Source organism: Sorex fumeus, unplaced genomic scaffold (genome assembly GCF_029834395.1).
Source record: "Sorex fumeus unplaced genomic scaffold, SorFum_2.1 ptg000098l, whole genome shotgun sequence".
NCBI classification, from domain to species: domain Eukaryota; kingdom Metazoa; phylum Chordata; class Mammalia; order Eulipotyphla; family Soricidae; genus Sorex; species Sorex fumeus.
The window spans coordinates 60,429,186-60,456,728 of NW_026606155.1; the positions used below are offsets into that span (position 1 = coordinate 60,429,186).

A 27,543-nucleotide genomic window follows, 5' to 3' on the forward strand; every position below is an offset into this window, starting at 1 on the left:
TGGCTCTGTGCTCAGGGATCATTCCTGCTGGTGGGCTCTGGGGATTTTATAGGATACCAGGGATCGAACACGGATCAGCCACATGCAAAGCAAGCAAGCGCTCTATCTGCTGTACTGTCCCTCCGGTCCCTCAGCTTCCATAGTTTTGGTGCCAAGTACTGATTTTTAACATTTTCTCTTAACATGAAATGTAAACCACCATTTCATTATAATCTTGGTAATCTTCTTAGTAAATAAGTGACATTTATTAAAAACACTTTTTTTAAATTTCTTATTAGTGAATCATCATGAGGTACAGTTACAGTCTTACTATCGTGCTTGCTAAAAACACTATTTTTTAAAAAAAACATTTACAGTGTTTTTGTTGGCAACCTTTACTTTCTTGGTTTGTACAACCCTGCAAGTTAGACAAGTTTTTTTGGTTTTTTTGGGGGGGGTTTTGGGGTTTCAGGTGGTGCTCAGGGCTTACTCTCCTGGCTCTTTACTTGGGAATCACTTCTGTCAGGCTCAAAGACCATATGTGGTGTGGGAGATTGAACCCAAGTTGGCCACATGCAAGACAAGTGCCTTACCTTCTGTATTATAGCTCTATACCTTTTTTGTTTTTGTTTTTGTTTCTGGATTTTTTATGGTTGTTGGGCCCTACCTGTCAGTGCTCAGGGGTTCCTCCTGGCTCTGCACTCAGGGCTCAGTGATCACTCCTGTTGGGGCTTTCAGGTGCCATATGTGGTGCCACGGATCGAACCTGGGTCAGCTGCATGCAAGGCAAGCACTCTACCTGCTGTAGTGTTGGCTGGCCCCAACAAGTTAGACAGGTGTTTTGTTTGTTTTGTTTTAGGACCATACCCAGTTATGCTCAGGGGTTACTCCTGGCTCTGTACTCAGGAATCACTCATGGCAGTGCTTTGGGGACCACATGGGATGCTGGGGATCAAACCCCAGTCAGCCACGTGCAAGGCAAGCATTTTACCCACTGTACATTCTCTCTCTCCTCTCTCCTCTCTCTCTCTCTCTCTCTCTCTCTCTCTCTCTCTCTCTCTCTCTCTCTCTCTCTTTCTCTCTCTCTCTCTTTCTCTGTGGCCCCTGGACAGTTTTTTATCCCCATATTTACACTTAAGAAAACTGGTATATTGGGGCTGGAGCAGTAGTGCAGTGGGTGGGGCATTTGCCTTGTTTGTGTATGTGGCCAGCCCGGGTTTGACCCCTGGCAACGCACAGAGCGCTGAGCACTGCTGAGTGTGGCCCAAAACGCACGCAAAAACCCAGAAAAAGGAAACTGGTATAGAATATATTGGGACCGTGGATATAGCTCCACTTAGAGTATTTCCTTGCTTGTTGGCTGCCTGGATCCTCCCCACAAATAATGTGTGTGTGCATGATTTACAGCTTTAAAGTGCATTTTGCCGATGCTGACTTTCGCTTCTCACATTCTGCTGATGAGTCAAATTACATCATATCAACTGATGATTTTTTTCTTTCATTAAATGTTATTTTACGAGTGAGAAAATATTGTATTGTTTATTTTTCATGTATATCCACCTTTTTTTCCCCACAGGAAAAAAAATTGTAAGCAGTGGTTAGTAAAATACTTGTTCCTAGATAATTCATCTCGCCAGATTTCTTAAAACAAAGAGCTAGTCTTAATGAGTAAAACTTGTTAGTCTGGACTAATGGCCTGTTCAGTTGCTTATCAGATTTTTCCTTTTTTTCCTCTTTTTTTGTTTATTTTATTTTTATAAAGTTGTTCACAATAACTTGTTACATTTAATATTCCAACATCAATTCCACCACCATTATACCTACTCACCAGCATATTTTGTATTCCACCATATTTCCACCCCGACCCCCAAACCCTGCCCCCAAAGCAGTACCTAAATCATTTCTTTTGTATTGTTTGTTATAAATAATCCACTAAAAATGATCCCAAAAATTTTTCTTAGAGGAAAATATGTGAAGATTGTTGTATTTCATCCCGGAGTCATTAAGCCCTTATGTATAAGAATGAGATGTCATGCAGATTTTTCCCTTTTTTCCCCTCTGAAAAGCAATTGGTCCTCCCCCTGGCAGTATTGATTTTGTTGAAGCTGGGCATGAGTGGAAACATACTTTAGAGTATAACTTGTGAACGTGAACCATATGGGATGCTCTGAACCTTCAGGTACAAGACCATCGGAAGTTTCTTAATTGATAGAAACATGTGAAGTCTGAACTTAGTGAGGGGGCTGGAGCGATAGTACAGCAGGTAGGGCATTTGCCTTGCACACAGCTGACCTGAGTTCGATTCCCAGCATCCCCCCGAGCACTGCCAGGAGTAATTCCTGAGTACAGAGCCGGGAGTGACCCCTGTGCATTGCTGGGTGTGACCCAAAAAGAAAAAAAAGTCTAAACTCGGTGAAATTAATATAACACAACTATTAGAAGCTAGGTATACTGTTTTGCTGATGATCTTTTATGATGATAATGTTTATTTATGTTATTATTATACTACAGCAAGTATATTTAAAAGTTCCTATTTTCTTTTGATCCCATAGGATGTAGATGATTTCTTTGAGCATGAACGAACATTCCTTTTAGAATACCATAACCGAGTTAAGGATGCATCTGCTAAATCTGATAGGATGACAAGATCCCACAAAAGTAAGGTTTTTCTTATGGCTATAGCTTATATTTTTTAGCTGAATAATGATGGAGATTTTATGTTCTATACAATTTGAGGAAGTTGTGATGTAGAACAGAGATTCTCAACCTGTGGACTATGTATGTATGAAACCTTGAAAATCCAAGACCCTCTTTAGGAAGTCTGTGAGTTTAAACTTTTTTTTTTTTTTCAGCTAAAGATGTACTTGATAAAACAGTAAATTATCTATTATACTAAACCTCCTTGGAGCACACATTTTAAAAGGTATTCTAGGTGATGAGTATTTTAAAAAATAGTTTAAAAATACTTTGAAAAAATATGCCTACATACAGCTCTTGGCTACATTTTGATATATAACTGACTGAGTTGGGGCTGAACCAGCTGCTTTTCTCATAAAACACTTTTGAAAGATCAACTAAATAAACAAGTTTAAAATAAGTTTTTCAGACTTGAGTGTTTGGTAAATATTTTCTCAGAAATTAATGGAGCCTGTCACTTCAGTGAAAACTGATAATATTTGTTGACAATGGTAAAATTCACTTTTCAGCAATATTTAGAATTCTGGAAAATATCCATCACCAGGAGCTCACTTCCCAGTAGTTAAAAAGTCTTCTGAGGATTACTGATAAATTCAGTATAAAGTTCTTTTTATGATTTCTACTAGGACGCTGATATTATATGTCAGTTTTGAGGAGTATTGCATAATTCATTAGGTCAATATTCTCTCCCTTTATGGAGGGATAAAGGTCTCCTAAGAAACTCAGGAGCCACTCCCTGTGATACTCAGCCAGCTGAGCCTTGGTTTTGCTAGTGTTTAAGGATACAGTGATATTTATCCCCTCTAGTGTTGAGACCTCCAGGTCTGCACCCAGTGATGCTCAGATGGTCATGTGTTCTAGAGATTAAACCTGGGTAATGTTGCCCTAACCTTTGTACTATTTCCCCAGCACTGAACCAGTACTTACTTTTTTTTTGGGGGGGGGTCACACTCGGCAATACACAGGGGTTACTCCTGGCTCATGCACTCAGGAATTACTCCTGGCAGTGCTCAGGGGAACATATGAGATGCTGGGAATCGAACCCGGGTCGGCCGCGTGAAAGGCAAATGTCCTACCTGCTGTGCTGTCGCTCCAGCCCCAGAACCAGTACTTTCTAAGTGGTGTTACAAAGTCATGTATATAAAATTCCTTCAGAGTTTACAGGGGTAGAGAGGCCAGAGCGATAGTACAGCAGGTTGAGCATTTGCCTTGCAAATAGCTGATCCAGGTTTAATCCCTGGCATCCCGTATGGTCCCCCGAGCACTGACAGGAGTGATTCCTGAGTACAGAGCCAGGAGTAACCCCTGAGCAATGTCTGCTGTGACCAAAAAAAGCCTAAATAAATAAAGTAGGGGATGGAGAGATGATGTGATGGTTAGGGTGCTTGCCTTGAATGTGGCCAACCTGGGTTTGATTCCTGCCACCACATCAAGTACTGTCAGGTACAAAGCCAGAAGTCAACCCTGAGAATCACTAAATATGATCCCCAAAACAAACAAAAGTTTTCCTTGTGGCCCTTTGTTATTCTTCCTTCTATCTCTTCAGGCATTTGCTGATCTCCTTCCTTATAGATTGGTTTGCATTTTCTAATGTTTGATCTTGAAACTAAATAAAATTATTATGGAATTTATCCATGTTGTGTGTATTGATTGTTCTTATTCATATATTTTTGTTGTGAGTGCTATTCTATCCTATGGATATGCCAGGCAGCTATTTGTGAACTACATTTTGGTTTGTTGGGATGTTGGGATGTTCATCGTAAGTCTGACATGAATCATTAGTTTATGTCTTAATATAGATATATGCTTTCATTTCTCTTGTGTAACACATAGATTAGATATGACTGGGTCATGAAGTAAATATATATTTTAAATATTTTTAAACTGGCGGGTCCTTTTTGGGGTGGGAAAATAGTCCACACCCAGCAGTACTCATGGCTTGCTAATGACTCTGCTCAGGGATCTCTCCTTGCCATGTTCAGGGGTCCATGTGTGGTGCTGAGGGATGATCTGGTGTTGATAACATGCAGAGCAAGCACCCTAATCCGTACTGTCTTTCTTGCCCAGGATAAATTTTAGTGGAAATTAAAATATATGTATATATATTCCAGCTCCCGGAATGCTGAATATATATTCCAGCATTCGCGGCCGCGCGACATCTTATTATGACATCTCATTCCTACTTGACAAACTGGCAGGCTACCGAATGTAGCCTGCCCACACGGCAGAGTCTGGCAAACTCCCCGTGGCGTACCCAATATGCCAACTACCAGTAACAATGATGGGTCTCATTCTCCTAAAGAGCCTTGAATATAACCTCAGGGCCAGGATGAAGGAGACGTTACTGGGGCCTGCTCGAGGCAATCGATGAATAACAGGATGATTTGTGATTTGTGATATATATGAAACTTAATGCAAACAAATACGAAAAGTTTATTGGTAAATTTTAGATTGCCAATCTAAAAACCTCTTAAACTATTACTGCTTAAATTTTGGAGTGGTATTAGAGTGCCTTAGAACATAGCAAATCTGAAAATATTAGTAGAATATTTAGTAGAAATTGGAGATTGAAGAGGCAGTACAGCAGGTAGGACACTTGTCTTGCATCCTGCCATCCCAGGTTGTTCCCCAGCATCCCACACGATCCTCCAAGCACTGCTAGGAGTAATTTCTGAGTACAGAGCCAAGAGTAACCCCTGAGCATCACTGGGTGTGGTTCCACCACCCCCCCCCCCGCAAATACTTACAAAATATCTCTTGCTTTCCTAGCTACATAATTGAATCTGGATTTCTAGATATACTTGAATTAAAACAATTATTTTTCTGTAGATTGAATGTAGAAGCAAATAAAAAACACAGGCCACCTTTTATTACATCAGACACAAAGGAGATTTGTGGCAAATGTGAAAAAGTGTCAGCAAAATCGTTTTCTGGGGGGCTGGAGTGATAGCACAGCGGGTAGGGCGTTTGCTTTGCACGCAGCCAACCTGTGTTCAATTCCCAGCATCTCATATAGCCCCCCCAAGCACTGCCAGGAGTAAATCCTGCGTGCAGAGCCAGGAGTAACCATTGAGCATCACCGGGTGTGGACCCCTCCCCCCAAAACAGAGCAAAAAATTTTTAAAAAATCTTTTTCGGGTCCTCAGTAATTTCTAGAGTGTAAAGGTGATCTAAGACCACACTGCTTGAGAACGTCTGATACAGGGACAAATAAGAGCTGCCTATAAATATAAATCTTCATTTTGGAGCATTATTAAGCGCACAGCTGAAAGAAGGAAGTAAAGGTACCTGGCTTGATAACATCTATTCTTGTTTTGTTGGGTTTTTTTTTTTGTTTTTTGGGTCACACCCGGCAATGCACAGGGATTACTCCTGGCTTTGAACTCAGAAATTACTCCTGCCAGTGCTCAGGGATCCAAATGGGATGCTGGGAATCAAACCCAGGTCGGCCACAAGGCAGACGCCCTACCTGCTGTGCTATCACTCCAGCCCCTGAAATAGTAGTTTTATATGCCTTTTTTTATAATTAAAAAATTGTAAAAGTATGGGAAATTTTAATTCCTTCCTAGGATCATTACTGATTATTTCAGAATTGTGGGCAAGTCTCTAAATTCCCTTCTGTTGGTTTCCTTACTAATAAAATTACATTAAAAATAAAATACCCTTTATCTGTGCCAGAGAGATAGTTCAATGGACTGAGTACAAGTATTGCTTCCACATGTTCCAGCTTTGACCTCAGCCCCTCAGGGCCCCTTAAGAGAACCAAGCTAGGAGTTAACCCTTGAGTGCTGCCAGGTGTGACCCAACACCACCCCCCAAATCCCCAGCAACAACTAAATTCATTTTAGAACCTGTGGGGGTGGGGAGCACTTGCCTTTCACACAACTCACCCAGTTTTAATCTTGCATTCCATATGGCCCCCAAGCACTACCAAGAGTAATTCCTGGTGCAGAGGCAGGAGTAACCCAGGAGGATCTCTGGGAGTGACCCAAAATCCAAACAGACAAAAACCTATGGAGTCCAGAAAGATAGCACAGAGGGTAGGGTGCTTGTCTTGCACATGGCCAACCTAGGTTCGATCCTTGTCATCCCAAATGGTCACCAAGCCTCACCAGGAGCAAAGAACCAAGAGTGACCCCTGACACTGCTAGGTGTACCCCAAAGCCAAAATATGAAATGAACTGTGAATTGTTGAGTTAATTATGACCTGTAAGTAAGTAAGTAAGCAAAGGCCCTCCCGTTGATCATCGATTTGCTCGAGCGGGCCCAGTAACATCTCCATTGGAGACTTTGTTGTTACTGTGTCTGGCATATCGAATACATCACGGGGAGCTTGCCAGGCTCTGCCGTGCGGGTGAGATACTCTCGGTAGCTTGCCGGGCTCTCCGAGAGGGGTGGAGGAATCGAACTCGGGTGGGCCATGTTGGCTGCATGCAAGGCAAACGCCCTACCGCTGTGCTATCGCTCCAGACCTGTATCATTCATAAATGTTTTATGTCAGCCATTATATTAGATATTGGTGATTTCCAGATGGAGAAAAAATATATATTCTTTTTTATTTTTTGTTATTTCGGGTCACTCTGGCAGTGCTTATGGCTTACTCCCAGCTCTGTACTCAAGGATCACTCCTTGTGGTACTCAGTGGATCATTTGCAGTGCCAGGGATCGAGTCCAGGTTGGCTGCATGCCCATTACTCCCTGTTCTATCTTTTCAGCCCCATGAAAATATATTCTTTAAGTCAGGGAGATAAGTCAAGTGGTGGAGCACATGTCTAGCATCATCTGTGCCCTCCGTTCCATCTCTGTCTCTGCATATTTTACCCCAGCGGAGTCTTCGTTTTTAAGACATTAGTAGCAGTGTCTAGATAGATAGGAAGTGCCAAGCAGTATAATACAGTACATTATGAGGCCAGAGAGGTAGTATAGTGGGGAAGGCGCTTGTACAGTCTCTTCTGTCTCTCTGACCTCATATAAAATTTTGTAGATAAAATTTTACAGAATAGGGGCTGGAGCAGTAGTACAGGGGGTAGGGCATTTGCCTTGCATGCGGCCAACCCAGGTTCAGTTCCTGACCCAAAAAGCAATATGGTTCCCTGAGCACCACCAGGAGTAATTCCTAAGTGCAAAGCCTGGAGTAACCCCTGTGCATTGCTGGGTATGACCCCCCTCTCCCAAAAAAAAGGCAAAAAAAAAAGAATTTTACAGAATAATAAAGGAAAAATGGATTGGCACTTGCCTTGCATGCTTAAGCACAGCTGATATAATCAAAAAAAAAAACAGACAAATGTGCTTATTGTATGAAAAACATTTCAGTATCACTTTGAATTCTGATCAGTAAAACAGTGCAGTTTGTGTATTTTTATGATCATATAATAATGTAATAGCTTAGGAGTAGTGTTTCTCAGACCCAGATGATAGAATCCCGAATTTCAAACTGAAAAATAACTTCAGTAGTGGGCTGGGCAGATAACTCAAAGGTCGGCATGCCTACTTTGCTTGCAGAAAGGACCAGTCAAACATGGCCCCTCAGCACCACCAGGAGGAAACCCAAAACAAACTTTTTAAAATTCAGTATCAATTTAAATGTACTGTGCTACATATGAAGGGGGATTGTTTAAAGGGCTAGAGCATGTGCTTTGCACACAAAATCCCTGACACATCAGGTGTGTTCCATGAAGTCCTTGAGCACTGTGTAAGCAGGTGTGCTCCAAAAACTGAAAAATAGCTTACTGAATGTTAAATACAAAAATCAGTTCTGATTGCTCCCTTTTGATAAAGAACTTGTAAATTATCTGGAGGTGGAAGGCTCTGCTGCTTCTCAGCCAACCCAGCCTGCAGATCAGTGCAAGGGCTAGAGGATGCAGTGCTCTCAGAGACCTCCTGGATCACCCTGGCCTGCTTGGGAGCTTCCAGGGGCCACACTCAGTGGTGCTCGGGGACCTCCAGGGCCACATCAGGTGCCAGGGGTAGATCCGAGGCTGGCTGCCTGCAAAATAAGGCCTTAACTCAGGGGACTATATGTGGTGCCAGGGATCGAACCCAAGTAAGCCACATGCAAGACAAGCAGCTTACCCCCTGGACTATCACTCCAGTCCCTGATATTGAAATTTTTTATTGCTTTGCATTTGAGCACCCAGAAGTAACAGTGTCACATCCATCACCTTCCCAGGCTCTGTAATTGCCTCTCCTGTCCCAGATTTAGAAACAGGTTTCTAAATCCTACTCTCATACTTCATAAATATCATTCAGATTTCTAGTTTCTTTTTGCTTTCACTATTCTCTTAATCCTCATCCTCGGTATCTGACATAACAGTTTTCTAGTTGGTTTTCCTCCTTGCCTTCTTTGTCTCTCCACTTCTAGTCCTTATACAAGATAGAAGTGTGTTTTGTCTTGATGCCAAGGATCAAATTCAGAATTTAAAAAATTTGAATTAGATAGTTTTTAAAATTTTTATCCACAATGTAATGCTAGGTATGTACTATTACTTGATCTAACACATACACACGAGCACATACCCCCACCCAATTCAAGTAGAAGCGCCACTGGGTTTGACTTTTTTTTTTAAAGTCGATCTTCAGGGGCCAGAGGGAGAGCACAGTGAGGAGGGCATTTGCCGTGCATGGAGCCACCCCGGGTCCAATCCCCGGCATCCCCTATGGTCCCCCTGAGTACCAACAGGAGTGAGCCCTGAGCACAGAGCCAGGAGTAAGCTCTAAGCATCTCTGGGTGTGGCTCAAGAATACAAAAATTAGGGACTGGAGCGATAGTACTGCAGGTTGGGTGTTTGCCTTGCATGCAACCAACCTGGGTTGAATTCCCAGCATCCCATATGGTCCCCCAAGCACCACCAGGAGTAATTCCTGAGTGCAGAGCCAGAAGTAACCCCAGTGCATCATCGGGTGTGACCCAAAAAGCCAGAAAATAAATACAAAAAATAAAAGTCCATCTTCAGCTCTTTGCACCTCTCTCTGCACTCTGCAGTGCCATAGTCCCACTAGGCTCTCTGAATATATTTTGCTCTTTCATATCTTCCTGGACTTTACCATGCCCCTTTAACCAAATACTACCCTCTCCACTTGGCCTGCTGAAGATTTCTTCATCCTGAGACTGGAGAGAGAGCTTAACAGGGTTCTGTCCCCAGTACCATGTGGTACCCCAAGCAACCCCAAGGAGCAGTCCCACCATCACAGAGCCAGGAGTAACCCTTGAGTGCCATTGTAGCCCCAAAACAAACAAAAATGTCTTCTGAGCACCAACTCATTCTGTAGTGTCTAAAACTTGCCCTAACTTCCTCAGGTGCAGTTATCAAATTTTTTCCCTATCCCCAAATACTTCTAATATAATCATCCTTTTGTATTATAGTTGTGTCATTTTCTGTGCTTAGGGTATTATGTTCTATGTTCATTATTTGGCAGGGTGATACTCTTTGAGGTATGTTTTCATAAGTACTTGTGTATTTTTGAATCAAAGAATAAATATATTGAATTCATACTTTTTTCGTAGGTGCTGCTGATGATTACAATAGAATTGGTTCTTCATTATATGCTTTAGGAACTCAGGATTCTACAGATATATGCAAGTAAGAACTCTGATTTAAAAACAAGTATAAAATTTTGTTGACAGCCTGGGTAGCACTGTAGCACTGTCCTCTTGTTGTTCATTGATTTGCTCGAGCGGGCCCAGTAACATCTCCATTGTGAGACTTTGTGGTTACTGTATTTGGCATATCAAATACATCACAGGTAGCTTGCCAGGCTTTGCTGTGCGGGTGAGGTACTCTTGGTAGCTTGCCGGGCTCTCCAAGAGGGGCAAAGGAATCGAACTCTGGTCACCCTACCTGCTGTGCTATCACTTCAGCCTGGGTACACACAGTAATTTCTGTTTTAGTAAGTGTTTTGGAATTTTATCAAGACAGTTGAGATTTGGGGGGCGGGGGGGGGGAACTGTTGAACTTCTTTATAAACTTAAGTCAGTATCCCTTTTTCTTCTCCCTTTCTACACTTATATTTTTATCTTAAAATGAGCCTATAATAGCTTCTCAGAAGGGGGTTTTGTGTTTGTTTTTTGGCTTTGCAAACAGTATTGGATGGGTAGAGGGGGCCATTTCCAGTGCTTTTTGTGCTGGGTAGGATCAGGGCGCCACTAAGGTTTGTTCTTGGGCCTACCAGTGTGGAGCTTCTTAAGCCTGGAGGGATTGTACAGTGCCAGGGATTGAACTTGGAGCCTTCATATGCAAAATGCTCACGCTGACTCATTGAGCTAACTCCCTGACCCTACTTTTATTGTGTTTCATGTGATGAAAATGGGCTAGTTAATGTATGTAAGAGAGAGGTTTGACTGGTTATTTTTGTTAGTTTTGGGACCGCTCCTGGCAGTACTACTCTGGCGAGGTACTCACGGGACATCCTGGTGGGGCTTGGGAGATTTTTCAGTGTTGAGGATGAATCCTGAGCCTCCTGTATGAGGCTCAGTGCAGTGAGCCCTCTCTCCAGCCCTTATGGGTTGTGGGAGTTGTTCATTTGTTTTTTTGGAATAGGGTGGGGAGGATAAAAGGGAAAGGAGGAAAAAAGAGGACAAATCTGGTTCTTATTGTTTTTTAATTTTTGTGTAGTTTTTTGGAGGTTTTTTTTTTTTTTTTTTTGCTTTTTGGGTCACACCTGGCGATGCACAGGGGTTACTCTTGGTTCTGCACTCAGGAATCACCCCTTGCGGTGCTCAGGGGACCATATGGGATGCTGGGAATCGAACCTGGGTTGGCGCGTGCAAGGCAAACACCCTACCCGCTGTGCTATTGCTCCAGTCCCCAGGTTCTTACTGTTTTGATTTTTGGTCCACACCTGCAATGCATAAAAGCTTGGTGTTTGGGGGATTATGCATTGCCAGGGATCAAACCCTGGGCCTCTTTCATGTAAAGCTGGTGCCTAACATAGTTGTTGGGCTGTCTCTAAACATGAGAAAAATGTGTTTTAAAATATTGGCAGGTTTTAGGGGGCTAGAGCGATAGCACAGCGGGTAGGGTGTTTGCCTTGCACGCAGCTGACCCGGGTCCAATTCCCAGTGTCCCATATGGTCCCCCGAGCACTGCTGGGAGTAATTCCTGAGTGCAGAGAGTGCAGAGCCAGGAATAACTCCTGTGCATCGCCGGGAGTGACCCAGAAACCAAAAAAAAAAAAAAAATATATATATATATATACACACACACATATATATGGGGGGGCAGGTTTTAATAGTTAATCATAAATAAATGCTATTTTAGAATTAGAATAAGTATGTATGCATTTATTGGAAGCTAGAATGATTTTTTTTGGTTTCAGGGTTTTTTTTTGTTTGTTTGTTTGTTTGTTTTTTCAGGGGAGGTGTTTGTTTTTTGCTATACCTGGAGATGGTCTGGGGCTGCTCCGTAGTGCTTGGGGGTTGCTTCCCAAAGTGGTAGGGGACCATGTGATCAAATCCGGATCTCCTGCACGCAAACTATGTGCTCAGCCATTAAGTTCAATTCTTGGCATCCCAACCCTCAAGCACTGCTGGGAGTAATTACTGAATGCAGAGCCAGGAATTTTAGTCTTGAAAATTCATCGCTGGGTATGACCCAAAAAGCCAGAAAGAAAACAGAAAAGTTATCGGGGGGGGGGGGGGGTCAGAGATAATACAGTGTTTTTAGCACTTGCCTTACATATTATCAACCCCAGTTTGATCCCCAGCACCACATATGGTCTCCCAAGCTCTGTCAGGAATATTCCCTGAGCTCAGAGCCAGGAGTAAGCTCTGAGCACCTCTAGGTATTGCCCAAATTTAAAAGTATTTATTTATTTATTTTGCTTTTTGGGTCACACCTGGCAATGCACAGGGGTTACTCCTAGCTCTGCACTCAGGAATTACTCCTGGTGGTGCTCAGGGGACCTTATGGGATGCTGGGAATCGAACCCAGGTTGACCACACACAAGGCAAATGCCCTACCCGCTGTGCTATCACTCCAGCCCTAAAATTTAAAAGAATTTAAATGAAGGGCCAAAGATATATAATTCAGGAGCTAAGACACTTGCTTTGTAAGTACCTAACCCCAGTTCAAACCCCAGCACCCACAAATGGTCCCCTGAGCACCAGAAGTGGTTCCTGAGCACTGCCATGTAGGGCCCCAAAACAAAACAAAAACTAATGAATGGCTTAGACTATTGTCTTGAAACTGCATGATTTTCTGTAATCATTTTGTTGAATTAATTGAAGTCTATCATGAATAAGACCATCAAAGAATGCTCTTTATTAATCTTGTTTAGGGTATATTCTCTGAATATTTGAATGAGAAAATAATTTCAAACTTCTAATGAAATTCTTTTCCTTTTCAGGTTTTTCCTCAAGGTTTCAGAATTGTTTGATAAAACAAGAGTAAGTACTATTAATTCTTTAGTAGTCTAAATCTTTTATACAGTGGTGTTTAACTTGTAACTATGTATAATTTTTTTGAGTAAGATTATATTTCGAAATAATAGAGGCAGATTTAAAATTGAAATTAAAATTGGGAAGTGAGGGGTTGGGCCTTTTTAAAAAAAGGCTTAAAAAAATTGGGGGACTTCAGAGAAGACTTAAAGGGCTAGAGGCCAAGACTCAGGTTTAATCCCTTACACATTGCATAGTCTTCTGAGCACTGCCAGGTATGGTTGTACAATCCCCTCCAAAAAATGATAACAGGGCTAGGGAGATAGTATAGCAATAAGGTGCTTACCTTACATGCAGCTAACCCAGGTTTAATCTCTGCCACCCCAGATGGTCCCCAGAGAACTGCCAGGAGTAATTCCTGAGTGCAGAGCCAGGAGTAACCCCTGAGCACCTCCAGGTGTGGCCCACAAACAAACAGACAAACAAAAATCTGATTTCAGAGAAATAGGGCAGCAGGTAAGGTGCTTGCCTTGCATGTAGCCAATCCGAGTTCAATCCTTGGTAACCCATATGGTTCCCCTAGCTCTGCCACTTGTGATCCCTGCATACAGAGCCAGGAGTAAGTCTGAATACCACAGCGTGTGACCCAAAAACCAAAAATAAAAAAGAAATCTGATTTCAGCAACGTGTCAATTGAGTGATATATTAGTGAAGACAAGATGAAATCAAATGGGACAGGAGAGATAACGTAGTAAGTAGGGTAGGACAGTTGACTTGCACATGGCCTATCCTGGTACCACATAGGATGTCTTGAGCAATGTTGGATATGGCCCCTACCTTATCCCCCAACAGAACCTAAAAAAAAATTAAAATGCATAGTCACTTATAATTGTTTGGTTCATCATTCATTTCATCATATTTTATTTTTTATCATTTACCAAAAAAATAGGAAAGTAGGAAGGACCCCAGGATAAAATATGTTGTCAGTGGTAGTTAAGGACTGGTAAAGACTCCATGAACTCCCACAGGGAATGGACATCAGAGTATTCTGACAACCTGAGTAAGATAGCTGTCAGACTGCATCTCGACCCATCCTGTCTTCTCAGTGAGGCAGCTGGCCCTTGCTGTTAGTGAACCCAAGTGCAGGACCCAAGTGCAGGTGCTCGCTGCTTAGTGGCCAGTTCCTTGAGAGACAAGTAACTGCTTGATGTAGAAAAAGTTTTCTTTGGATGCTGTCAACCTGAAAAAAATTTCTTGTGCCCCCCCCCCCACCCCCCCAATTCATCTTACTCTCACTTTGGTGCTAGGGGGTTATGTAGAGCTGGTTGGGAAAGTAAGTTAGAAGAAATTCATGGTTCTGGACAGGGTAGAAGGGAGTCCTATTTCAAGGCAGTCCAGACTGGCATGGTGATTAATGAACCTGGAGGAAGGTGGCCTAATTCTTGTGAAACTTGGCGACAACGTGGGCAAAGTGCTTTCCTTCTCTGAGGTCTGCGTGACAACTTTGGTAGTCTTCCCAGAGGGCCTGGTGTCTGCTCTGTCCATAATGGGACCTGGTTTATCAATAAATTTGTAAGGCCTGAGGGCATCTCTTAGAATTGAGAGATAGGGCAAAGATCAGGATGAAACCATTGGTTGTAAAAAGTACATATTTGAGGAGCAGACTTGGGTCTAATACTTGCTTATTTATACTTCCATCCCACTTTTCAGCTTTTGTGGTTTTCTGGCTGAATCATAAAACCTTACAGATTTTAAGACCAGAAGAGTTCTCGCATTCAATAAAATGTAGTAGAACTGGCAGAGTTAGAACTGAAGCATGTGAAGCTAGTGTCATTAAAGGTTATGCTTTTCAGGAAAAGGAAAGTTAGGGGCTAGAGCCATAGCACAGCAGGTAGGGCATTTGCTTGCACACGGCAGACCCGGGTTCAATTCCCAGCATTTCATATGGTCCCCTGAACACCACCGGGAATAATTCCTGAGTTCAGAGCCAGGAGTAACCCCTGTGCATTGTCGGGTGTGACCCAAGAAAAAAAAAAAGAGGAAAGATAATCCCAATTTTCATAGGTTCCAGGTTTCTTATTTTTCATTGCAGAAAATAATTTTCAGAGAAAATAGTGAAATAAAATAGTTCAAAGAAAATATGAGAGGATCAGAGAGATAGTACAGGGGTTAAGGTGCTTGGTTTGTGGCCGACCAACCTTGGTTCAATCCCCAGTACTACATATGATCCCTGCTAGCTCTACCGGAGTCACACCTGAGCACAGAGCTGGTATAACCTGGTATGGCCCCAATACCCAAAAAGTAAATTCAGAATTATTCTCTCAGCTGCCTCTCAGTCTTTGGGCACAGGGTCATTTCTAGGGGCTTGACTGTCAAGAAGACTGGTGGTCTCTTTAGGTTGGGTCCTGGCCTTTATCCTTAGCTAGGAATAGGCTACTCCTTTTCAGACTGTTTTATTGTCTCTCCAAACATTCCTTGGTTTTAGTGACTCTCTGAAGTTTACTGCTAAGGGGCTCTACTTCCTTACTTCCCATCTCAGTGGAAATGGATATTGTTATAATTGACATTTTTATAATAATTAGGAAAGAAAACGGTTATTGTAAATACTGAGTAATTACCCAATTCCCCCACACACACTTTTTTTTTTTCCAGAAAATAGAAGCACGAGTGTCTGCTGATGAGGACCTCAAACTTTCTGACCTTTTAAAATATTACTTAAGAGAATCTCAAGCTGCTAAGGTACCTTTATTATTTTGTTTTATTTTTAAAAATGGGCTGTCACTGTCACTGTCCTCCCATTGTTCATTGATTTGCTCGAGCGGGCCCGGTAACATCTCCATTTTGAAACTTGTTGTTACTATGTTTGGCATATCGAATATGTCACAGGTAGCTTGCCAGGCTTTGCCAGACAGGCGAGATACTCTCGGTAGTTTGCCGGGCTGGCGTTTGCCTTGCATGTGGTCAACCTGGTTCGCCCAGGTTCAGTTCCTCCACCCTTCATGGAGAGCCTAGAAAAATAGGCTATTTTAACAAAAAAAGCAATCTGAGAGCAGGCACACATCACCAAATAAATAAAACCATTTATTTTGAGATTGTTACACTTAAGATTGTTAAAAAATGATTTATTCTTGGAGGCTAGAGAGCCGACATTTCCCTTGCACGTGGCCAACCTGGGTTTAATCCCAGGCACCCCATTTGGTACCCTAAGCCATCTCCATGAGTAATCTCTGAGCACGGAACCAGGTGTAAGCCCTGAGCACCACTGTGTATGGCCCCAAAACAAATATACAGAGGTTTAGGTGCTTCTCTTTCTCGTGGATAGCCCTGATACAATCTCTGACACTGCATATGGTCCTTTGAGCACTGCCGGGTATGGCAAAAAAACTTGATTGTGGGGATACAATGTTAAGGATACTATCACCATTGAATTGTGCACTACAAATTAATGAGTAAACTATGTCTATAAAATTTGAATTAAGTTCCTCCCTACTGGGAGTTTCTTTTCCTTTCTCTTCTACTTTTCATTAAACTTCTACTTCAGATGGGCTAGAGTGATAGCACAGCAGTAGGGCGTTTGCCTTGCGCCCATCAAACTAGTGAGAGTATCTCGCTCGCATGGCTAAGCCTGGCAAGCTACCCGTGACTTATTCGATATGCCAAACACAATAACAACTAATCTCATGATGGAAACATTACTGGACCCACTCGAGCAAATCGATGAACAACGGGAGGACAGTGCTACAGTGCTACTTCACACTGTCACTGTCCTGTTATTGTCCTCCCGTTGTTCATCAATTTGCTCGAGCGGGCCCAGTAACGTCTCCATTGTGAGACTTTGTTGTTACTGTGTTTGGCATATCGAATACATCACGGATAACTTATCAGGCTTTGCTGTGCGGGCGAGATACTCTCAGTAGCTTGCCGTGCTCTCCGAGAGGGGTGGAGGAATCAAACTCGGGTCGGCCGGACCAGCTGCGTGCAAGGCAAATGCCCTACCGCTGTGCTATCCATCCAGCCCAAATATGTCTATAAAATTTATTTTAAGTGTCTGTGGGTGTGACACAGTAGAAAGCATGTCTTGCCTGTATGAAGATCCTATCGCCTGTACTGAAGGGAACAGAGAATACTAGAAAAGTTGAGTGGCATGTGGTAGTCACTGTGTTAGCTCTGATCTTGTTTGGGGGGTTGGGGGTTGCTTGTGGAGTATAATTACTGGGAATGTGCAGCATATCTTACTGTGAAACATTGTTTATAGGATCTCCTCTATCGAAGATCTAGGTCACTGGTGGATTATGAAAATGCTAATAAAGCACTGGATAAAGCAAGAGCAAAAAATAAAGATGTTCTACAAGCCGAGACTTCCCAACAATTATGTTGTCAGAAATTTGAAAAAATATCTGAATCTGCAAAACAAGGTACCAGTATATTAACTTTTGCTATGAGCAAATAAATATGATCCATAGATACGATTTATACTGTTCTGTAAGTTAAGTATGTACTTCCAATTTCTTTCACAGAACTTATAGATTTTAAGACAAGAAGAGTTGCTGCATTCAGAAAAAATTTAGTGGAACTGGCAGAGCTAGAACTGAAGCATGCAAAGGTAATATCATTAAAGATACTTAATTTTAGTTTATAATTAGAATTTGATTTATGAAATTGACTGGGGGCTGGAGTGATAGTACAGCAGGTAAGGTGTTTGACTTGCAGTCGACCCGGGTTTGATCTCCAGCATCCCATATGGTCCCCCGAGCACCGCCAGGCATAATTCCTGGGTACAGAGCCAGGAGTAACCCCTGTGCATCGCCAAGTATTACTCCTGGCAGTGCCACGGGACCATATGGGATGCCAGGATTGAACCCAGGTTGACCACATGCAAGATAAAATGCCTTAACCACTGTACTATCTTTTCTAGTCCCAATGTCTGTTGCTTTCTATGAAGATACAGTAAGAACTGTTTCTGAATTAGATTCAATTTTACAGGATAATTTTACTTCAGTGTGCCAAATATGGGCTGGAGAAATAATACAGTGGGTAGCGCATTTGTTTTGTACACAGCTGACTTGGGCTCAATCCCTAACACCCTAAGTGGTCCCCAAAGCCCACCAGGAATGATCATTCAATGCCGAGCCAGAAATAAACCCTGACCACTGCCAGATGTGACCCCAGAATCATAACCGAAAAAGAGCCAGAGTGGTACTGTAGCAGATAAGGCACTTTCCTTATGTGGAGCCAATCAGAAATCAGTTCCTAGCACCATATAGGATCCCCTGGGAACTGTGAGTGTGACCCAAAAATTTAGGGGAAACAGTGTGTAACCAGCGAGATAGCACAAAGGGCTAGTGCATATGGAAGCCCTAGGTTTGATGCCGAGCACTGTATGGTTCCCTGTGCACTGCTGGGTGTGGTCCCAAAACAGATAAACAGAATACTTGGTTTTATTGGAGAGATAGCACAGCAGGTAGGGCACTTGCCTTGCATGTGTCTGACCAGGGTTTGATCTCCAGCATCTTCTATGACCCCCTGCCATACACTGCTAGGAGTATTTCTTGAGCGCAGAGCCTGAAGTACCCCAGGGCATCTCTGGGTGTGACCCAACAACAAAACACAAAACTTGGGTTTGGAGCTGTGATGTTCCTCAGTTGTACAGTTCTTGCCTTGTATGTATGAGGGTTCAGTCCCCGGCACTGCAATATATATATATATATATATATGTATGTATGTATGTATGTATGTATGTATATAAAATGTATTTGGTTTTGGTGAATAATAAAGTCTCTTTCCATTTGTTTTATAGTATTTTTTTTTACTTTGATTTTTTTTTGGAGGAGTTGTTTTATTTTGGGGCCACACCTGGCCATGCTCAGGCCTTACTCCTGGCTCTGCACTCAGGAATTATACCTGGTGATGCTTGGGGAACCATATGGGATGCTGGGGATTGAACCTGGGTCGGCAGCATGCAAGGCAAGCACCCTACCTGCTGTACTATCCCCCTGGTTTTTTTGTTTTTTTTTTTGCTTTTAATTAAGCCTCCCCCCTTTTTTTCCTGTAGTTTATGAAAGGTAAATTTGACACAACCTTATAGCAATTTTAAAAATAGAGATTCTGAACTGGAGTGGTAGTGGGTAAGGTGGTTGACATGCAGGAGACTGACCTTGAGTCTATCCCCATATCACTGGGTATGGCCCAGAGACAAAAAGTCAGAGATTCTTAGGATCGAAGCTAATTTTCAAGATTATCTTTTCAAGGTCAGAGCAGTAACACAGTGGGTAGGGTGCTTGCCTTACATGCAGTCAACTTGGATTTGATTTCTGGCACCCCATATGGTCCCCTGAGTACCACGAGGAGTGATCCCTGAGCACAGAGCCAAGCCTTATTAATTCCTTGTAAGCCCTTGAGCATCACCAGGTGTGGCCCCTCACCCCCTAAAGCAAAACCTAAAGAAAATAATTTTATTCAAGTTAAAATAATATTCATACTGTCTGTGTGGGTACTTGGCAACTGCATGACCTCCCAGCGCCAAGTCAGGAGTAGTCCGCAAGCACTGTCACACCGTGTCACCCCAAAATCAGTAAATCGGGGCTGGAGCAATTATACAGTAGGTTAGGTGCTTGCCTTGCACGAGGTTGTCCTGGATTTGATCCCTGGCACTACTTACGGTCCCCCAGTCTCCGCCAGGAGTAAGCCCTGAGCACCGCTGCGTGTGGCCCACAAACAAACAAACAAAAATACATAAGTAGAAATTCTTGGCTTACAGTTTTCTTTTTTGTTTGTTTTCTATTTTTGGTTTTTGGGGAACACTTTGCAGTGCTCAGGCCTTACTCTTGGCAGGGCTCGGGGAACCACATGGGGTGGCAGGGATCAAACCCAGATTAGTCACATGCAAGGCAAGCACCTTACCAGTTGCACTATCACTCTTCCATTGAAGTATATTCCAGCCCCAAATGAAATGTTTTAATGGTAATTGTAAGTCACCTTTATAGCTATTAAATTTTGGTATGCATAGCTTTAGTTTAATGCATCAAAATTTGGGGGGGAGGAGGAACTTGGATTTGATCATACAGATTTTGATTATTCAACTAGTTATTTCTTTCAAGCCAGGGACATTTTTTTGGCAGGGGGCTACATACCCAGTGATGCGTAGGGACTGCTTTTAGTTCCGTATCTGGGAATCATTCCTCTAGCGCTAGGGGAGTGTGAAGTGCTTGGGTTAGAGCCCCAGCCTCCTGCATTCAGAGCATGTGCTGTTGCCCATTGAGCTATTATTCTGATCCCAAGTGGTTATGTTCTTTTCATGTCATCATCTAAGTTTGCATTAAGAGATTGATTACTGGGAACAGAGCAATAGTACAGTGGGTAGGGCGTTTGCCTGGCACACGGCCGGCCCTGGTTTGATTCCCAGCATCTCATATGGTCCCCTGAGCACAGCCAGGAGGAACTCCTGAGTGCAGAGCCAGGAGTAACACCTGAGCTTCGCCAGGTGTGACCCAAAAAGCATATAGATCTTAAGAGTCATAAAATAGAAAAACAACCCAAATGTCCATCAGCTACTGTATGGATAAGCAGAATGTGATGAATCACCAGTCAAATGGTACTAAATGATCCGTACAGCATGGATAAGTTTCACATGGATTTTCCTAAGTGTAAGAAACCAAGACATAAAGAAAACAATTGAGAAGTATATAATTTACAGTGAAAGAAAGCTGACAAGTAGAGAAAGAGAAGGATTAGAAGGGGCTCAAGAAGAGTTTGGGGGTGATAGAAATTTTTGTTTTGTTTTGGGGCCATACCCAGCAGTGTTTGGGGACTACTGTGGGCTCTCTGCTCAGGGATCATTCCTGGTGTTGCAGAAAGGGACTGTGCATGCCAAGGATAGAACCTCATCCTCCCTCATGCAAAGCTTGTGCTCAGCCCATTCAACTATCTTTCGACCTCTGGATATTTTGGGGGGAGGGTTGCATAGGGGTTATTCCTTGCCCACACACTCAAGAACTACTCCTGACGGTGCTCGGGGGACCATATGGGATACTGGGGATCAAACCCAGGTCGGCTACGTGCAAGGCAGATGCCCTACCTGCTGTGGTATTACTCCAGCCCCCCTGGAAATACCTTTTATATTAACCGTGGTGGAGTTTTATAGGTGTACAGCTCTGTCAAAAACTCATCTCATTAAAAAGTTGATTTTTAAAAGTAAGTAAGGGCCAGAGCAATAGTACTACAAGTACAACAAGTATTGCTCTGTTCCTAGTAATCAAGTAAGCACTTGATTTGTACTCCACTAACCCAGGTTTGATCCCCGGCATCCCATATGATCCCCCAAGCACCACCAGGAATAATTCCTGAATGCAGAGTCAGGAGTAATCTCTGAGCACCACCATTGTGGCCTAAAAACAAGGGGAAATAAGTAAATAAAAGGTTAATTAGGGCCTACATCTTTAGAACCACATATGAAACTCCAGCACAGCCAGAAGTGATCTCAGAACACAGAGCCTGGAGGCTGAAGCAATAGTACAGTGGGGAGGGCATGTGTACACAGCTGACCCAGGTTGGATCCTCAGCATCCCATATCGTTCTCTGAACACTGCCAGGAATAATTCCTGAGTGCAGAGCCAGGAATAACCCCTGAACTTCGCCGGGTGTGACCCAAAAAAGCCAAAATTTAAAATAAAAGAAACAAAGAACACAGAGCCAGGCATAAGCCCTAAGCACTGCTGAGTGTTGCACTAAAAACAAAATTTTACTAAGCCTTTGTGGGTTTTCTGGTGTTCACTGTTGCACTTTTTTGTATATGTATTTTTTTTTAATCTTTATTTAGGGGCCACACCTAGTGGGAGTACTCGGGGGAGTACTCAGGCAAGTACTCGGGCTACTCCACGCCTGTTCTCAGGGGACATGCAGTGCTGGGTATTGAATCCAGGCCTCATACATGCAAAATTTGCACTCCGTCCTCATGAGTTATCTCTCCCATGCATTTCCCCCCCCCACTTTTTTCCTTTACACATCAGATAGTGTACTGACGTTGCAATGAGATTTGAGGGAGCCATATGCCCACACAGAAACATGTGTTCCCAATCATACATGCTATGAATCACAGAAGGTTCTGCTTTTGCTTTTTCTAAAAAAGATCATAAACTGGGGCCAGAGAGATAATATAGGGGACAAAATATTATCTTGTGTGCAGCTGATACTGGTTTAAACCCTTGGCATATGGTCCCCTGAGCATGGAGCCAGGAATAAGCACTGCACATTGCTGGGAATAGCCCAAAAACCAAAAATTATGGGCTGGAGTGCCTTGTACACAGCCGACCCAGGTTCATTCCTGGGCGCACTTATATGGTTCTCCAAGCCATCCAGGAGTGGTCTCTAAGCACAAAGCCAGGAGTAAGCCCTGAGCACTGCTGGCTATAACCCCCAAAACAAACCAAAACAAAAACTACAAAAAGCACACTTTATATTTTGTTATATGATAGTAAGGGGGTAGCAGTTAGGCCATGTCCAGCAGTGCTTACTTCTGGCTCTGTGCTCAGGGGCACTCCTGGTACAGTTCAGGGGACCATATGCAATGTTAGCGATCGAGCCAGGATCAGCTGCATGCAAGGCAAATTACCTTCTTCTCTGCCCCTCGTAACATGATAGTTTCATGAAATACAAGTTTAATCTGTAAATATGAACACAGGCAGATTCTTTTCGGCTGGAGCGATAGCACAGCGGGTAGGGCGTTCGCCTTACAAGCGGCCAACATGGCCGACCCGAGTTCGATTCCTCCGCCCCTCTCGGAGAGCCCGGCAAGCTACCGAGAGTATTCGATATGCCAGACACAGTAACAACAAAGTCTCCAATGGAGACGTTACTGGGCCCGCTCGAGCAAATCGACGATCAACGGGAGGGCCTTTACCTTTACCTATTAAAGTAAGGCAGAGACCAAATGCTTCTCAAAACCTAAAAAGTTTACTGTTTAAATCTTCGAAAAATGTTTGCTGGGCTCTATGATAAGTTGATACCAGCATTGTTTTTTTCATATCCTTCTGAAATTATTGGTTGGTTGGTTGGTTGGTTTTCTGGGGGCTGGGAGGAAGGGCTCACTCCCAGCAGTGTTCAGAGACTACACGTTTATCTGTGTTCAGGGGCCACTCCTGTCAGTCCTTGCAAACCATAAGCAGAGTTGTGATTCAAACCATTCACAGCCTCAGCCACATGCAAGGCACATGCCTTTATTTCTATACTATCTCTCTGGCCTGCATTTTGGTTTTTTTTGGGGGTGGGGGAATTTGGACCACACCCCCAAACTCCTCAGGATGACTCTTGGCTCTGTGCCCAGGGATCATACCAGGCAGGCTCAGGGAACCATATGGGATGCTGGAGATCAAACCCAGGTTGGCTGTGTTCCAAGCAAGCACTCTGCCCTCTATACTAGCATTCCAGCCCCACTGACCTGCTTTTTTGGATTTTGGGGGGATCATACCTGAAGATTCCTCTCAACTCAAAGCTTAGTAGTTTTCCTAGGAACTGTACCATGCCAATAACTGAACCTGGGCCCTGCCTCATGCAAGGCATGTACTCAGTTCATTGGTGCATATCTCTGGCCCTATGAAATACTTCTATATGCAATTTTAGCTTTTTTAAAATGATAACTGCTGTAAATCTGTACTGAAGTGTTTGTGTATGTAAGTAAGTAAGGTAAAGTAAAGGCCCTCCCGTTGATCATCGATTTGCTCGAGCGGGCCCAGTAACGTCTCCATTGGAGACTTTGTTGTTACTGTGTCTGGCATATCGAATACTCTCGGTAGCTTGCCGGGCTCTCCGAGAAGGGCGGAGGAATCGAACTCGGGTCGACCATGTTGGCTGCGTGCAAGGCAGACTCCCTACCCGCTGTATACATAATATATACACACACACAAAATATTTGGGGGTAGTATTTGGGCTACCCAACTGTGTTAAGGATCATTCTTGGCAAAGCTCAGGGAACCTGTGTGGTATTGGGGATAAAATTAAGTTAACCAGATGCAAAACAAATACCTACTGTACTCTCTTCAGCCTCACTATTTTATTATGCCTTTTTAAATTGAGATGATGAGGGGGTGGGGGTGCTGGAGCAATAGTACAGTGGGTAGGGCACTTTTCTTGCACACGGCCAACGTGGGTTTGATCCCTGGCATCCATACGAGGGTTCTGCCTGGAGAACCCTCAGCAATAGTTTGAGTGTAGAGCCAGGAATTGTACCCCTGTGCATCACGGGATGGGGCCGCAAAACAAAAGTGGCTTTTGAGGGTCAGGAACATAGTATAGGAGGTAGGGCATTTGCCTTGCATACAGCCAACCCAGGTTCCCTGAGATCCCAAATGGTTCCCTGAGCCCACAGGTGTGGCCTGAAACCCCAAAATAATAAAAAAATAAAATGGCTTTTTCCTGAAAGATTCTTCTACATGATTTCTTCCTTGTGAATTTGAACTTCACGATTTATTTTCCCTTCTTTTTTTTAGGGTAACCTGCAGCTACTACAGAACTGCCTGGCAGTGTTGAATGGAGACACATAAGCCACACTCCACCCCCTGGTTACAAAGGGCTGCCTTCCTTCGGATTTCATTTTTGTTTTCTTAATGATGTTAGGCATTTACTGCTCACTGGAAACAAACAGCTGACAAAGTGCATCTACTCTCCTTTCCTTTCTGAGTAACAAGGGAGTGGGGCTGCCCTAAGCGCTGCAGCCCTCAGGAACAGCGTTCTCCCGCGTCAGTGAGCCCGGACCATCTCCCGCAGTCCATCATTGTCGGTCCTGCCTTTCTCCTCCGGGGCCCAAAGCTCCTCCTTTTTTACAGTAGCCTCTGTAACTGTGTTTATTTTAATGAATGGTATTCCTTACGGCTGCCAATCTATTTACCTTTAAGTGATTTCTGAAGTTTAACTCTTTCCAAAATACATTGTTCAAACAAGAGAAAGATTGCTTTTCCTATTTTTTTTTATTTTGTTTTAAAAAAACATTGCATACCACCGCAGATTATTCACGTATCCTGGGAGAGCATCTTAATCAGACTTATTTTTAATTAATGAATATTTCTTAGACATTTTGGGACAGACTTTCTGTAATCTTTCTAAGTATGATTTCTGAAAAGCAGCAAATGCATTATTAGTATGTTTGCCTTAAACTTGTAGACTAAACCAATTATTGTCAAATAAACAGTGATAACAATGATACTTTTTAAACTGGTTCATTGTATCACTTTAAAAATTTGGAGTAGCTATAATAAAATGCTCTGATGTATACTTTACAGTGCAGGTCTTAACGGTTTTTGTGTCTTCTTTCAAAGTGGCATCTTGAACCAAGTTCACCTGTCCTGTACTAAAGAAGGAACTACTTTGCATGCTTTCTGCACTTCATAGATGGTAGAATTTTGTAGAGTCAGTTAAGAGATAACTGTTTCTAGAGGCTGGAGCAGTAGCACAGCAGGTAGGGCGTTTGCCTTGCACACGGCCGACCCGGGTTCGATTCCCAGCATCCCATATGGTCCCCTGAGCACTGCCAGGAGTAACTCCTGAGTGCAGAGCCAGGAGTAACCCCCATGCATCACTGGGTGTGACCCAAAAAGGAAAAAAAAAAGACAGATAACTGTTTCTCAAACACTGGTTTCCTAGAATCCATCCCTAGCTCAGGTGGTGCACCAGGTAAAATGCCATTTGAGCCTCTTGGTAGCTGGCCTGGCCGTGTGTAGGTAATGTGTGAGAAGGCAGACTGCTATAGGATGCAGCTTGGTAAGACTGGAGCTGGGCAAGGTCAGCTATTTGAAATAAAGGAAGATACTAATTGTCAACTGTTGTTGCAGATGTTACTGGGTTCTCTAATATGAATGATCAAGACATAATTTCTAGTCTCAAATTACACTGGAAGACTGGAGAAAGATAGCACAGGGGTACCTTGGTTCCCTAAGCACTGTCAGGGCTCACTTCTGAGCACCAGCACCACTGGGCGTGGCCCCAAGAAGCAAAGTCAAAACAAAATTAGACTGGAATTTGGTTTTTATTTTTATTTTTTGTTTTGGGGCCATACCTGGTGGTGCTCAGGGGTTCCTTCTGGCTCTGCACTCAGAAATCACTCCTGGTGGTGCTTGGGGGACTATATGGGATGCTGGGATCAAATCTTAGGTTGGCATGTGCAAAGCAAGCGCCTTATCCCCCGTGCTATACCTCCAGCCTCTGGAATTTGTTTTTATTTGAGGGCATCAACCAGCAGTGCTCTGGGACTGTTCCCGGCTTAGTGCCTAGGGATTATCCCCAGTGACCAGTGGTGCTGGGGCTGGTGGAGAGAGAGCAAGCTGTGCAGGGTAGAGAAAACCCAGCCTCACTTGAATTTTTCTACTCTTAACTGACTTAGGCCCTCTGTCTCCACTCTCCTCTCTCTTTCCTCCCACTTGGAGCCTACAGGCATTTGTGTAGGTCACCCCCTCGGGTGGGTTCCTAGTTTGACATTTTCCCAAACCATTGTGGAGAGTCATTGGTGTGGAGCTGGAAGGATAAGCTCAGGGAGTGAGGCAGTGGCCTGCACTAGCCAACACGATTTAATCCCCAACACCACTTAGAGTTACCTAGCACTGCCAGCGTGATCCCTGAGCACAAAACCAAGAGTAAACCCTAAGGACAGCAGGGTGTGGCCCAAAAACCAAAAGATGCCTGGTTGAGCCGGAGCCATAGTACAGTGGGGAGGGTGCTTGCTTTGCACATGGCAAACCTAGATTTGACCTCGGCATCCATCTAGTCCCCAAACTCTGCCAGGAGTGATCCCTGAATGTAGAGCCAGGAGCACTGCCGGGTTCCTCCCTCTCCCCAAAAAATCAAAGTTGCGTAGTCTATGTCTCATGCTAGTCTAACTCCTCTGTAGCGTGTTCTCTGTCACATAGATGAGTTGGTTTGTTCTTCCTGTCTGGTTGCCAGTGCTGTTGAGCTGTCTGTTCTTCCCTTTGTATTTCCTTCTCTTCTAAAAAAATATGCTCTCGGGCTGGAGCAATAGCACAGCGGGTAGGGCATTTGCCTTGCACACGGCTGACCTGGGTTCGATTCCCAGCATCCCATATGGTCCCCTGAGCACTGCCAGGGGTAATTCCTGAGCGCAGAACCAGGAGTAACCCCTGTGCATCGCTGGGTGTGACCCAAAAAGCAAAAAAAAAAAAAAAATGTTCATGCAATGCTCTTTGATGGGTGAACATGGAAAGAGGAGCCCTGGCTTCAGGGTTTAGGATCAGCCCCTTCACCCCCCACTAGCCGTCCCTACAGCCTCAGATTGGTTTGCTTTACCACTTTCTGCCTCAGTTTCTCTACCACAAAGGAGTAGACCTACCTCACAGCGGTGTTGTGAGACTTAATAAATGGTGTTCCAGTACTTTGGAAACGTGAAGGTGCTCTGTAAAACAAGTATAGGGCAAAAAGCTATGCTTTTTGCGTCTATCAGCTCATTTCTATCAAGAAGGCCTATTTGGGGGGAATGGAGCAGGGTGTGAATGGGA

The 27,543-nt window shown here is 43.5% G+C and overlaps 1 protein-coding gene across 2 annotated transcripts in view; it reads left to right on the forward strand.

Moving 5' to 3' along the window:
* SNX6 (sorting nexin 6) overlaps positions 1–25,324 on the forward strand; it is a 58,458-nt gene extending 33,134 nt beyond the window's left edge. For both annotated transcript variants that reach the window (XM_056133136.1, XM_056133135.1), the window contains 7 exons: positions 2,532–2,637; positions 10,181–10,256; positions 13,021–13,060; positions 15,704–15,790; positions 17,307–17,466; positions 17,569–17,654; positions 24,532–25,324. In XM_056133136.1, coding sequence (XP_055989111.1) covers positions 2,532–2,637; positions 10,181–10,256; positions 13,021–13,060; positions 15,704–15,790; positions 17,307–17,466; positions 17,569–17,654; positions 24,532–24,585 — 609 coding nt within the window. In that variant the 3' untranslated portion in view covers positions 24,586–25,324. The remainder of the gene's footprint in view (positions 1–2,531; positions 2,638–10,180; positions 10,257–13,020; positions 13,061–15,703; positions 15,791–17,306; positions 17,467–17,568; positions 17,655–24,531) is intronic.
* Positions 25,325–27,543: the final 2,219 nt, after the last annotated feature.